Source organism: Salminus brasiliensis, chromosome 4, assembly GCF_030463535.1.
Source record: "Salminus brasiliensis chromosome 4, fSalBra1.hap2, whole genome shotgun sequence".
NCBI lineage: Eukaryota > Metazoa > Chordata > Actinopteri > Characiformes > Bryconidae > Salminus > Salminus brasiliensis.
Window position 1 is genome coordinate 40,687,990 of NC_132881.1, and position 14,365 is coordinate 40,702,354.

Sequence of the window (14,365 nt, forward strand, 5' to 3'; positions counted from 1 at the left end):
GGTATGTTTGGACTTCACTTTCTAGATCACTTTCTAGATCACTTTCAATGCAAGAAATCAGTTTTGGAACTTTTTAGCAAACAACAGAAGCTTAACATCAGACACAGAGGTTTGTGTTGAGTTTGCTTAAACAATAAACACCTTTGGTTTTGTGACAATAATCACCATATCACCAGAAACACTTTTGATTGACCTCCCGATTGTCCATAATGTATCTTTATACTCTTTGAGAAATGGATTCTCTATAGTACAAAGTAAAGTCAATGTCACGCAAAAATCTCCTATTTCCATTTTTGACAATTTTCACTTTTTGACATGATTTCTATTTCTTGTCTTTACCCTTTCCACAGTTTGCCACCCACTTGGTGAAGGTGAATTACCCTCGCGTGTGTGTCCTCGATGGCGGCATGAACAAGATGAAGCCCACCGGTCTCCTTACTGTGCCCTCCCCACAGATATAAAACTCCATTTGTTTGTTTGTTTGTTTGTAGCATGATGGACATTTTATTTGAGGAAAAGCTTTAGGTTACAGGCATGTTCAAAAGTTTGGACAACCTGGTCAAATTACAGACATTTTGATGATTTTCTAAATAAAAGAAAGTGAACAAGTCCTCCACAGACTTCTGGGACATATTGGGAAATGAGTAGAAATAAAACGTGGTGTGTAGACAGTCATGTTTATATGTTTTCTTAAAAAAAGGAAAAAATATTTATTAAATTAATTAATGCTATGAATTAAATATTTCCAAAATGGCAATTTGGTAGAAGTAACAATGAATGAAATTTATTTCAAGTAATTGTGTTATAATAAGCCAAATAGGTGCAAATGAGCTGAGGCACAAAATGCAGTCATGAGCAGTATGTAAATTAGGCAGTAATACACACAAGGTCGTGCTAAACTGTGAGACATTGGCACAGGTGTGCTGCGGTTGAAGCAATGGTTGTGGCAATGACAAACATTTTATAGAGGCATTCTTCATGAACAGACATGACCACAGAAATACACAATGCAAAGAACAACTGCCAGATTCAAATTATGTCAAAAAGTCCAAATCTGCAAAAATGGAGATGTGAGGTTTTTGTTGACAGTGGTGATAGGATTTGTTCACTTATTCTCTCATAGAAAATCAACAGCATGTCATTCGAGCTGGAAGCTCAAGCCTTCGCATATGACTGTATGAATACATTGTTTATTGATGTCTGAACTGATTCTTTGCAAACTGTACGGGCATTCCTGAACTTGAACATCCTCCGTGTTTTTGCAGTGAAGGAAAAATGTGAACTTTTTTTTTTTCTCTACTTCATTTATTTGTGCCAAAGGGAATGCATGTGTGTGTGTCTGGATAACTGTGTGAGGATAATGTGAATAACAGGCTCAGATTAGGATAGTGATTCATTCTGCACACTGTTAATTCCCTTCATGATCAGCTCTGTCCCAGGAGAATTCAGCTGCTGCACCATATCCTACTCCAATGGTAGAATATGAAAGGAGGTGCAGGTGTGGGAGGTTTGTGCTACTTGTCATGCTCTTGCCGTAGATCTGTTTTCTCTTTCTGTTTAACAGCAGCTCTGAGGAAGAGGCGAGCGTTCTGACAGTTTAACATCAGTCATGTTCTGAAGTTCAGGGCAGAGTTTAGGCACAAACTCAGTGAGTCTGGCACCTTCAGCTTTTCATTTCTGAAGTGTGATGTTTCCATTACTGTGCGCTTTCTTTGCTACAGCGTTCCGACAGGAAATTGGTGGGTGAAGACGTCCACTTCTGCCATGGAACAATCAATTTAACGTTTTTAAAGGGATACTTCAGTTGGACAATGCTAACGTGACTAATGTGATAGCGTGCTAAAAGGAATCTGCAGCCTTTGCAGTCTGTTAACCACAGTAGCTTTGCTTGGTTGAACTGCCCTTTTCATGTGCGTCTCTAATTGACTTCCTGGTGTTTTGGGTTTTTTTTTTTATTAAAGCTAAGAGCTCTTCACAATTATAAAACAGCTGTGATGAATCCCTTCTCTTTCACTGTGTGCATTTATTCAGTTTAAAAAATCAGGAGCATGTCTGTAAAATGAAAAAGAACTGTCACTTCCAGATGGTTATATATTCATCATAGACTGAGCAGGTTCTGGCAAGTATTTTCTACAAATCCAAATGTTTCAATCTGGTTTCATTTTTCAGCATTAGATGGTAAAATTAGGGAGCTAACCGTGAAACAGCTGGCCATTATTGCTTAAAAAAAGGATGATTATAAATTTAATGAGCTTCTGGGACCTGCCTTTATGAATTGACTTTCTAATCATTCTCCTCTTTCTAAAAACCCTCCCAGTGTAAAGAGAGTAGAGACCTTCTACCAGAAGTTCTACCACCCAGACCAAGCAAATAGTTGAGAAAGTTCCGAAGCATCCATGGTTTTACATATCAGAAAGTTTTTAATATGGGTGCTTGTGCTAAGAGACTTAATCGTGTGGGGAGCGGCGATCAGAAACGTCAACATCTGCCTGGAAAGTAATGATGGTCAACTTTACAGGAGAAGCAAAAACCTTTTTGACATTTCAAGTGAAATGAAAGATTCAATTCCAAGCCTTTGGAGCATTTCTATTGGTCCATTCATCATGACATTTTCAAATTATGTTGAAAAAACTGAAGATTTTGAACACTACTGTGTATCCAAATGAGACTAATATAATATGTTGTTGAACAGTTAATAATTTGCCATGTAAATTTATCAGGGGAGGAAGGAGAAAAACAGACGCGCCTGAACTGAACGGATATAAAATCTCAGAGCAGCACCTGTTCAAGAGTAAATGACCCGACGACCCCATGTCGTTTGGGATGCACTGTCCAGATTAGACTGATTATTTCCTAACCTATCACAATGTATGAAAAGTATCCTGATATCATATTAAGAATAAGAATCAGATAATTAGATATTACACGTACATGCACAGTAAATTTTCAATGTCATTATTAAATAATATAAATAATAATCATGTGTTTTATTTGAGGGATTTAGGGGGTTTCTGTGTTTGGGGAAAATGGTTTCTCATGACACTTTGTAGAACAGCACAGCAGTCTTTATTAATTCCTGTAAATACTGTTTGTTTGTTTTGTGTTAATGAGTGTCGTGTTGTTTAGGTGTTTGGGCTTGGTGGTAGAACCTTTAGTTAACTGCTTTAGTCCTGGAGGCGCCCTGCACATTTAAGTGGATTCCTTGCTTTAACACACCTGCTGAAACTCGGAAAGGGCTTGTTAATGAGCTGATTAGTTGTGCAAGGCAGGGTGCCTCCAAGACCAGGGTTGAGAAACATTGTTCTAGGTGGTATACAAGAAAAACACTGTGACCTTTACTGCCAGCTGTGAAGATGCTCAGCACAACAGCATGTGAAAACTGCTGTACAAACATCTCCTAAAGCGTGGTATTACAGTGTGACAGCGGCAGAAAAAAAGGCAGTGTTTATTATTAGCAGACAAGGCGGTTTGCAATTCACCTTCCTCTGTAGTGAGAAAAATAGCTTGAAGAACAGCTTGGAGCCTTTTTCCAACTTTGAACCCTTCTGAATGCTCCTTGACCCGTCAGACCTCATTGCCTTGGCCAAACTTCAGTAGATTCAGAAGTGAACTCGTGAAGCGATGTCCCGATCCCATGCCTGATACGTCGCCAGTGAAAGCCGGAAGTTGTTATTCCCTGCTTTGACGAACACATCCTGTCAGCGATTCAGCAGGTCTGTATAAACCAAGGACTGGTATTTCTTGCTCATGGGCTCCCCCTTAAGTCAGGAGGTGTAATTTGCACTTACAAACAACCCTAAAGGACAGTTTACGCTTTACACATGCATTTCTAGACAAGCTGAGAGATGGAGAACCGCCTCTGTCCTCATACTTCTTTCACCTTCAGAGGTAGAGACTCGTTATGCCGCAGTTACATACTTCCCAAGTTGTCCTGACCACTTCCTGACCACTTCACCAGAGTTACATGTGCAGTAGCAGTGTTCCGTGTTGCCCAGAGTGGCAAAGACCGAGACATAACAGGATCCTCACAATGATTGACAATCTGTTGTTTTAAAGTAAAAATGCTACATAACATTGGTTTAAGTGTCCAATCATTTTACAGATATATTATAATTATTTATTGTGTTGAGAGTTGCAGTTTCTGCTGCTTCATTTCAGCACATCTAGTCCAGATCATTTTAAATGTCAGAGATACACTTCCTGTTCTTATGATCTTTGAAATCAAGCCATGGTCATTATACTTGCTTTGGACAGCGACTACATCTAAATGTCAACGTTTAATGCTTACCTGATTAGCTTCAGTGTGACATTTATCTGCAAAGTGCAGTGTTTTTTTACAGAAAAAAAGGAAACCCAGTCATGTACAATAAAAATCATCCTATTTTGTGTTTGTTTATCATTTAAAAAATGTAATTGCATTGTAGATTGATACTCAAGTCATCCAAACTATGAAGAAAATATTAAATTATTTAGTAAACGAAAACATGTTAAACAAACCAGAATATGTTTTAGATTTTAGATTCTTCAAAGTAGGCACCTCTTGCTTAGATGACAGCTTTGCACATCTTGAAACTGGCTCTCATCAGGACCACCCCAGGAATGGAAGACCAAGAGAAACCTCTGTTGCACAGGATAAGTTCATCAGAGTTTTCAGTGTATTTTGGTTTGATGTTACTTTTAAGTTTATTACATGATTCCTTGTGTTAGATAAATAAAAACATTGAATGAGAGGTTGTGTCCAAACGTATGACTGGTTAAATATTTCAAACACAGACAGACAAGCAGACACACTAATTACACCACATTAGTGTTCAGAAGAAGGGGGGGAAATAATAAAAAATAATAACCATAATAAATAAATAAAATAGACTTTTTGCACTATACACTAACTTCACATTTGGCTAGACATGCCTTTAACAAAATCAAAAGCTTCAGACCACTGTTCCATAGTAACTGACCTTGTGTAATGTCCGGCAGCGACTCGCTCCAGCATAGGACAAACACAGAAACACAGAGCTCAACCCTAAATTATATGTTTTCTAGATTGTCATAATTCAGCCATCATTCAGAATCATCTCCAAGCAAAAACAGAGCTGAGAAATAGGAAGATCCTGATCCAACAGAGAAGATAACAAAAATAATGCTGTTCCCCAAAGTTTAACTGGATTAACTGGGGGACTCTGCCAGAAGACATGCACACATGTACCAGTGGCCCAAAAAGGAAAACCAGCCTATTTAAATTCAGTCCAATTCTTTTCTTTTTTTTTTGGCGAATGCCAAAGACATTTGTACACTGACAGAAATGGCCCGGCTGCCCGAGGAACCCAAGCACTACCTGAGTCACTAAAATACAGAATGATAAATATACCATACCATATCAAGTCGAAATGAACCAAACACTGCTTGAGATTTTGCAACTAACGGTTAAAGGCCTTCACTAACCTTCAGGTTCCTCTAACCGTGTATCTCAAACTCAAACCAGCTCTGACCACATCAGAGCTTCTCTTTGTGCCGAGAGCAGAGCAGAGGTCACTAAGTGTTCTGCAGTGAAAAACTGAGAAAAGTTAGAATGGTTCCTTCAAGTTTTGCTGTAAAATACAGTGCTTGGGAACTTCAGGGCTTCTCTTTTCTAGCTCACCAGTGCTCTTTGAGTTGATTCCAGACCTGACAGTGTTTTCTCAAAATCAGTCAGTAGTGCTTTAGTCAAGACTGTTAGATGTGAGTTGGAGACCAGATCTTCTCCAGAAGAATCCCAGTGAATATCAATACTCTGTAGTAGCACACAGTGGCAAATGCAGTCTTTCTGCTGGATCTTTATGTTAAGCTCAGTATAAATTCAGCCTGCTGACTGCAAGAGACCAGTCATCTGTGTTTCTCCTGTTTACACGTGCCCCAGCGGACTAAAGCGCTGTCACTATGATCAGAGGATCGCTAGTTCAAATCCTGGTCATGCTGCTACCCAGCGGCAGCCAAGGCCCCAAGAGAGCACAACTGGCCTTGCTCTCTCCAGGGTGGGTAGATGGTGCTCACTTTGCTGCGGTGCTGGCTGTCACTGGCATTTGCAGGCTGGCGTGTTGGAGCCGGTATGCAACGCTTTCCTCCAGGCCTCCACGCATTGGAGGGGTGCAAGTGTAACAGGTGTCCCAATACTTTTGCCCATATAGTGTACATTCAGATTTTAGTTAAGACTTGCTGTTGCAAGGCACATTTTCAACAGTTCTGTTTGTGTACAAGCACAGTATTAAAACTCTTTTTTTAGTTCCACATCTAGTAGACGTGAGGTTCTGCCAACATGACAACAAATAGCTGATTGGCATGGAAACCCAAAAAAACTCCCGTTGACATCCGCCCGTTAAGACGCAGAAATTTCGAGTTGCTTGCTGAAAATGAAAACCCAAGAGACTTGTTTCTCACATAGGTTATGCCTGCAAAAGACTGTGTATGTGTGTGTGTGTGTGTGTGTGTGTGTGTGTGTGTGTGTGAATGTGTGTGTGTGTGTGTACTTGTGTTTGAGTGTGCCTATGCTGTGTTGGGTGGTAAATGATGGAGGGAGTGGTGGCACTGATTGTCATCTGGTAGTCATTAGAGCAGGACGTGTCTGCAGGATAAAGCTGGTGTTTCTTTCACACTATCAGTCATCCCAACCAGCACTGGCAGCACTGCTCTCTGCCTGTGGGCTGAGCAGGAGGATGAGAGAAGGAGTGACAAATGGACATGCAGAAATTGAGTGAAAGAGAGAGATAGAGAGAGAGAGAGAGAGAGAGAGAGAGAGAGAGAGAGAGAGAGAGAGAGAGAGGTGGAAAAAAGTGAAGTGGGTCACCTCTGATGAAATGTGTCCACTGTTGGTCCTCAAGCCTGTACACATAAGTTTGAATCGATTGTGTGTGTGTGTGTGTGTGTGTGTGTGTGTAGAGGATCGACCATCAGGCTGATTTACTTCCTTGATTTTCCTCTTTTTGTCTTTCTTTTTATCTCATTTTCTGTTTCTTATATTAATCATCTTTGCCTTCTTTTGCTGCCCCTATACCGATGGTAAGAACTTTTGCAGTCTGATAGAGATGCCTACTCGACTTTCTTTCCTGTCTGGGTTCTCATACTTTTTGGCCTGGTGGTCTGAAATCTAATCTGACTGCGAAGAGCCAAAAATAACGTGGAGTTCTATGTGGAATTTGACTCAGATGGAGTCTGCTTTAGTGGCACTAGGCCTCCAGGTGACACCGAGATACTATTCAGACTTTAACAGCTGATAATGGGCTGTTTCTTGGTCAACACAGTGATGTACTGCAAGTGCTATTCTGGGTTTTGCGCTTCAGAAAATGTCTAGGATTCTGCAGCATTAACTCCTGCTAGTCCAAGCTTTTCTTTTGTCCACATAAATGATTTGCTGTTAGACGATAGATGTCAGAAAATGAAAACAAGAGCAATCACCAATTTCAGGCGTTTTTTGAGAGGATAAACACAAATTTTTCACAAGATTTTCACGTCTTTGTTTTGCAGAGCATTTATTTACTGACAAATTATTTAAGCCAATTTGCATATGTTTTAAATCTAGTCGTTAAAGTGGTTTGACAGGATGTGTACAAGAATACTGCACTTCACTTTCACTGTGGAGAGGGAACGCGTTTGCAGAAGGATCAAGCCTGTTTTGTTGTCTTGTGTCTGCAGTATGGTCATACAGTCTCTGAGAAATGTCTCTGTATGTCTCGTGTTGATGATGACATGGAAGTGTTTGTTCTCACATGAAGTGAAAAGGCTTCATTGATTTTGATTCAATAAAGAACCGAGATGTTACAAAAGACCTGTGTGAGCGTGAAGAACGTTTGAGTTGGAAGATTTACTGATGTTATTTGTATGTTTAGGACATGTTTAAGAAGCAAAATTAAGAAAGAATAAAAGTGTTGGTAAAATAGACTCAATAAATCAATCATTAGATCAATCAATCTGAATCCACAACATTTTCTTTTCCACACACTTATTTTATTCTATCCTTTACAGTATCTGGTTACATGGCTACATCTCTCACTACATGAGAAATGTGATGTATTGATGGAGAAGCTTAGAACTGTTTCATTATTGTTCTGAGATTTTCCATTTGAAAGACTTTCATAAGAAATATTACCTTAAATCCCTTCAACTTCAGTATTAGAATATGAGTATTAGAATGGCAGGGTAATAATGCTGGCTGCTGTAATCATGTCCAAGTGCCAGAGCTCTGCAGGAAGCTGAAGCAAACAAGCCCCTATGCTTTTAGTCCAAGAGCTTACATGAGTGTTTTATTTCCATTTTCCAGCCTCTGTTCTATTCTCTCATGGTTGACATTGCTCACTTACTGATGATGCGTGGCAGGCCTGTAAATTTATCTGTCCCCAACTCACCTAGCTCTCATGAATTCCCCCCTCCCCTCTCTTTCTCTTACACACATACACCTCTCTGTGCCTCAGGCATGTCTAGGACCATGCAAGGTTGTTGCGCTGGATTTATGCCAATTTTCTTGCGCACATCACTCCTGATGGAATATATCACACTTTTGGGCGACATGACCCTCAAATGTTCCCTTGCCCTTCAAACACACACACACACACACACACACACATCACCTCACGTTCACTTTCCTGCGTTCCAACTTTCTTTCATTGCTTCCTCCGCTTTAACATTTAGCTTTAATTAAAATCCTTAGAGAAGCGGATGCGTCGTCAGCCTATCTCCCAATTTACAGCGACAAACCCATCACGCCTTCTAGCTCAGCCTCACTCATTACTTTTGTTCAGGTTTCTTTTTTAGCATTGTTCACTCTTCCTTCTCAGACGTTTTTGCAATGAGTCAACTTTATGACTTTTTATCAGTCAAACAAAGCACACTATAAAAGAGTAAGGGACAAAGGTAAGTAAATGTTAACATTTTCGTTTAATAATATGGGGAACATGAAGAAGCAAAGCCACAGCAGTAACAGGTATCTGTACTAGGCTAAAAGCTAAAGCTAGCCCTTCATCATTTCTTCTCTCCAACGTCTGCTCCTCTGAAAACAAACTGGAGCTAAACACATGTCCGAAGACAATGTACCAGTATTTCTTTTTTTTTTTTGGCAAGACTCTAAAAAGGCAAACCCTGGGAAGCAAGTAGAGCAAGGCTGAAAGTCACAATCTCCACAGTTTGCTAACAGAAAACCTGAAGACAGCATTAAAAGAACAGCAACACTATCCGATAAGACTCTGGAATAGTAACAGTGTTTTTATTACAAGATTCAACTATGTTCAGTACCTTGGCAAAAGTTGGGGGTGGAGCTTCTGAAGGAGCACTGATATTTTGGAGATGTTAAAACCCAGTCATCTAGCCTAAAACTAAAAACAGCCAAAAATGAAGAGACATTTGTCATTGGACAGCGGCAATATATAGATTAAATATTGTGACCCGACCCCTGGGGAAAGGGGCATGACCACTGCAACCTGACTGACAGCGGGGCTCAGAGAAGACACAACACAGGGTTCAAGTGACACATACCCTCCACCACAACCAAATGAAAACTTTAACAAAACATAAAAGCCCAACCGGGGCTCTAACAGTCTCTACACACGTATGTACTCCGGTCTGCGCTTTGGCAGCTCAGGTCGTGCTCTCTCAGGACGTCTTCTATCCCATGAATGACTGAGCATTCCCTTTTATGCCGTTTATCACCTGGCTCATTATCCTGCACGGCCACAGCCACAGGCCACAGATGATCCTTTAAGTCCTGTATGTTGTGAGGTGGGTGGGCCCTCAATGCATCCCATCAGTGAGCCTTCGGTGCCCATGACTCCGACACCGGTTCAACTCTTGTCCTTTCTTTGACCAGTTTTGGTAGGTGTGGTACTGACCACAGCAAACCAGAAAAAAACCCCACAAAACTTGTCTGATATTTTGGGGATGTTTAAACCCAGTCGTCTAGCCATCACAATTCGGTCCATGTCAAAGGAGCACAGATTCTTCTCCTTGCCCATTTGTCCTGACCGTTCACTTGCTGCCTAATATGTCCACCCCTTGCTGCCCCTATAAACGAAGATTACTGGATTAAGACACGCATACAATTCTATGTTTTATGTAAATAATCTTCTCCGTATCTGAATGCTGAGCATTAATTAGAAGCCTGTCCCAGAATGTCAGAGCTTGGTATGCAAAATGCTTTTTCTCCCATATTTGCAAGACAGCAGAATCTCCTAACTGGACAGAGCGTCTCTAATGGAGGCTGCCGTTGCCCTAGTTTGCCATGAGGACAGACTGTAGCCTCTGGGACATGGCTGGCGAAATGTCAGAGCTAATAAAGAAAGGCCAGAGTAGTCTCTGCAGCTACATTCGCTGTGCCAGAAAACGGGGCATAGGGGCAATCAAAAGCCCTACAGCCACGAAGAACACCCTGGACCACTCTCACCCCGCATGGGCCATGGCCTGTGTTTTCAGAGATATATAGTAAGTGGATGTGCCCTGTGGGCCGCGTTGGAGCCTGATAAATTTGCTGTTTGCTCAGCTGTAACGAGCCTGAAGCTGCTAGCAAACAAAGCTGAATGATAAGCTAAGCTGCTAATGTATGTTGTATAGATTTGCATTTGTTAAAATGGACTGGACACTGGGACAGTACCCAGCATTTAAACTGCTTGTTTATTAGGTATTTTATACAGTTTTTTCCACTTTCTTTTTTCCTCTTTTTTCCAGGTATAAAAAGACTGTATTCCATCTGTTGCTGCATGATTTAATAGCCTTCCTCTACCGCATTTATCAATAGAAAATGTCCACTACCACACTACCACCATATAATCTGTGTAGATGACCATTATTATACACAGTGTTCCTGGGATTAAAATACAGTGATAGTTCTGCTAGCTGCAGAATAGCCCACCAACCACAAATGTCCAGCCAGTAGTAGTGCTGAGGTCAACCTGACCGCCGATCAAGGGCTAGAGGGTGACTAACACAAACTGTTCATGAGCTACAGTCTGTAACTGTACACTAGCAGGGTAGAGCTACAAGCTAGGGCTTTTACACCAGTACCACCACTTCCACCCCCCCCAGCCTCTTCAGATGATCTTGTGGACCACTCTACATCTTTAGGCCAGACAACCATTGGCAAACAGAAGGATTCTGTTGGTGTGCCTTAAGTGCACGTGACAGAGGAATGTACATTGTTAACACTAAGTTTCATTGTGGAATTTTTGGAGGTTCTTCAATTTCAAACTGTAGAGGAACCTCTTAAGGGGCTTTGAGGAACCTTCAATAAAAGTTTTTTTTTTTTAGAAGAAAAGGCTTCCTTGAAGGTTCCTCAAAGCACCTTAAACCTGGTTGTGCTACATCAAAGCATATTAACGGAAAGTTCCCTGGAAGGGGAAAATGTGGCAGGAAAAGTTGCACAAGCAACAGGGGTGAGAACAGCCTTGAACTTGGACTGATGCTGGTGTCAGTGCATCAATGGCCACCACATTTCATTTAGAAATCAAGGTCATAGAGTCTGGAGGAAGAGTGGAGAGGCACACAGTCGTAGGTCTCTGAAGTCCAGTGTGACGTTTTCACAGTCTGTGATGATTTTGGGTGCCATGTCATTTGCTGGTGTTGGTCCATCATGTTTTACCATGCTCAGAGTCAACGCAGTCGTCTACTAAGAGATTTTAGAGCACTTCATGCTTCCATCTGCTGACAAGCTGTATGGAGATGGTGATTTCTATTTCTCAGCCCCTGCCCACAGTGCCAAAACAACTACCAAATGGTTTGCTGACCATGGTATTATTGTGCTTGATTGGCCTGCCAGCGCTCCAGACCTAAACCCAATGGGGTATCTTCATGAGGAAGATGAGAAACACCTGCCATTCACACTGTTCTACAGGTTCTCCCTCATTCACACGTTCTCCAATTCTATCAGTTTGTTTTAGAACATTTGCCTTTATTTACACTGTTCTGGATTGTTCTTTCCCTTTCACTCTATTCTATTCTGTTAAAGTTATACATTCCTTGATGAATTAATGGAAGGGCTTAAGGTGGTTTGAGAAACCTTTAAGGGACATATTTCTTCTAAAAACCTCCCATGAGGGTTCCTCCAGTTTCAAAATCAAAGAACCTCCAAAAGTTCCTCAAGGAACCTATACGTTTAACAGTGTATAATGGTTTCCCTTTCTATACTGTTCTAGACTTCTCTCTCATCCACATAGTTATAGAGTGTGTTCTCCTGTGTCCCTATTGACCATTTACACTAAATCATTTGACTTGTCTGTTTTTCTGAACGCTGTTAAGACAGGATGTTGGGGTTTGTTGCAGATGTTTGGTGAGCTCTCTGGTCTTTAGAGCTCTGCCGCAGTCCCCATATGGGCCATTGGGCGGCATCTCACTCATTGGGCACGTTTGGTTTGATTTCATGGGTGGTGGCACTTGGCATTTAGCCGACTTCTTCTCCCCCTCTCAGCACGCCATTGCCCTTTCACTGCTGAATCACAGCGATGAGTGCTGTGAAATTCATGGCTGATGTGAAGAGCACCGCGCTGTGGGCTGATCTGCATGGTAATAGTTTTGGACAGTGCTGTGGTTTTCAGAGACCGAGCCTGACCTCACCTATAGCACCAGATCAGAGGCACAAAAGCAGAGGAACAGCTGTGTTCCCCCAGGATGCTTTAATGAATAATATGAATAATTTCACAGTCGAGTCTGACTCCTCATCACTTCACTGCATTCTCTTCCTCTCTTCTGCTGTTTCTCAGATGTTGTCCTCCTTTTGTTCTCTGAATTGTCTCTGCTCTTTCAGGTGCTGGAGATGGAAAATTAGATTGTTAGTCTCTCTCTCTCTCTCTCTCTCTCTCTCTCTCTCTCTCTCTCTTGTTTTTTTCTTTACTCTCCCTTCTCTCCTACTTTTCCTTTCTTTTGTGATCTGAAAGCAGAGATTTGTCTCAGGCCGCTTACACTGTTTATCTTTGGATGGTTATATTTATGTAGTTAGGTAGTCACTCTCGCAGACTCTTCATTAGTCATTTAGTAGGGCTGTCACTGTCGACTATATTCTATATAATGCTGATATTATATATTAGTAAAAAGAAAGAAAATGGACTTAAATAACAGACTGAATAGTAAGTTACCCTGCAGAGTCTTTCAGTGATTTCAAAATATTTCACCAAAGATAAAAAGGCTTTGAAAATGATTACTGTTAGAGAGAGCAGTGAGAGAGTCTAAAAATGCATTAGAGACAATCCGCAAGCAAATTCAAGTTAATGCCTCGCCATATTTTGGAGAAATGTATGAGAAATTTTTAATGCTGCTTTACGCCAGCATTACAGATACATTTCTTAACATGGAGGGGTTGAGGAGAACCTGGAACCTGGAAAAAAGCTTTGCTGTTCTATATATATATATATATATATATATATATATATATAGACACACACGCAGTCATATCAGAATATTACTACCTTTGGTTCACATTACACGACGTTGTGGTATGGGCTGTATTAGGTGATGGAAGGTGTTCATTATAGAGGTTAACTACTCTGTACCACCCGTCTGAGTTGTTTTTTCCCTCTGGCATTTATGGTATGATGGGGCACCACCATTATGCGTTGGGAGGCACTCAACGTGCAAGTCCATTCTCTGTTCTCCTAGAAAATCCAATGAAGTTAGCAATGTCTGAGATGCTATAACACTTCATCTACTGTCACAATGTAAAGTAAGATGTAAAGTAAGATGTAAAGTCAGGGACAGAATCTCATCATCTGTTGGTCATCCTCTAGTCTTTTACCAGTGGCTGGATATTTCTGGTTGGTGGACTGTTCTCAGTACACCCATGTATATATATAGTATATATACTATAGTATACAGTGCAGTATATATACATATATACTGTTCAACAAATGGCTCCCAAGTCAGCCATGAACATTGAGGCACTGTTCCTTCATGCCACATCTCTAACCTTTAGGCCACACCTGCCCTCCAGCACTGGTCATTTCACAATCGCCTGTTTTGTGGCTGTAATAAAAAGAAAATTCCTCAAGCAGGAGTGCTGATCCACAGCGGTGACTTTATGAATCCAGGATTAAAGATCACCTGAAATTTGAGGCTAATGCAGAGTGAACTCTAATTATTGAGCTGAGATTATTTCCTCGTCCCAGCGGCCGCTAGTTAAAGGTGCTCTAGGAAGCACTCTTATTAACGTATGTAGAATAAAACAGTTTAGAGACTGCAGCCTCTCAGATTGAAGAGAGCATTTAGGAAGAATGATTATTCCACATTGAGATTCAAACTCACCAGGGTCTGAAGGAGGGGTCTGTGGAGGAGATGAGTCAGGCTGGACAGTGGTTAACAGAGAGTGAAGGTAACTGACAGGGAATTTAATAAACTGGAAGACTTCCGCACCAGCTGGAAGCTG

At 41.1% G+C, this 14,365-nt stretch overlaps 1 protein-coding gene across 2 annotated transcripts in view; it reads left to right on the plus strand.

Moving 5' to 3' along the window:
- Nucleotides 1-1,999, plus strand: part of tbck (TBC1 domain containing kinase) — a 76,166-nt gene extending 74,167 nt beyond the window's left edge. For both annotated transcript variants that reach the window (XM_072677089.1, XM_072677088.1), the window contains exon 26: nucleotides 351-1,999. In XM_072677089.1, the coding sequence (XP_072533190.1) occupies nucleotides 351-461 (111 nt within the window). In that variant the 3' untranslated portion in view covers nucleotides 462-1,999. The remainder of the gene's footprint in view (nucleotides 1-350) is intronic.
- Nucleotides 2,000-14,365: the final 12,366 nt, after the last annotated feature.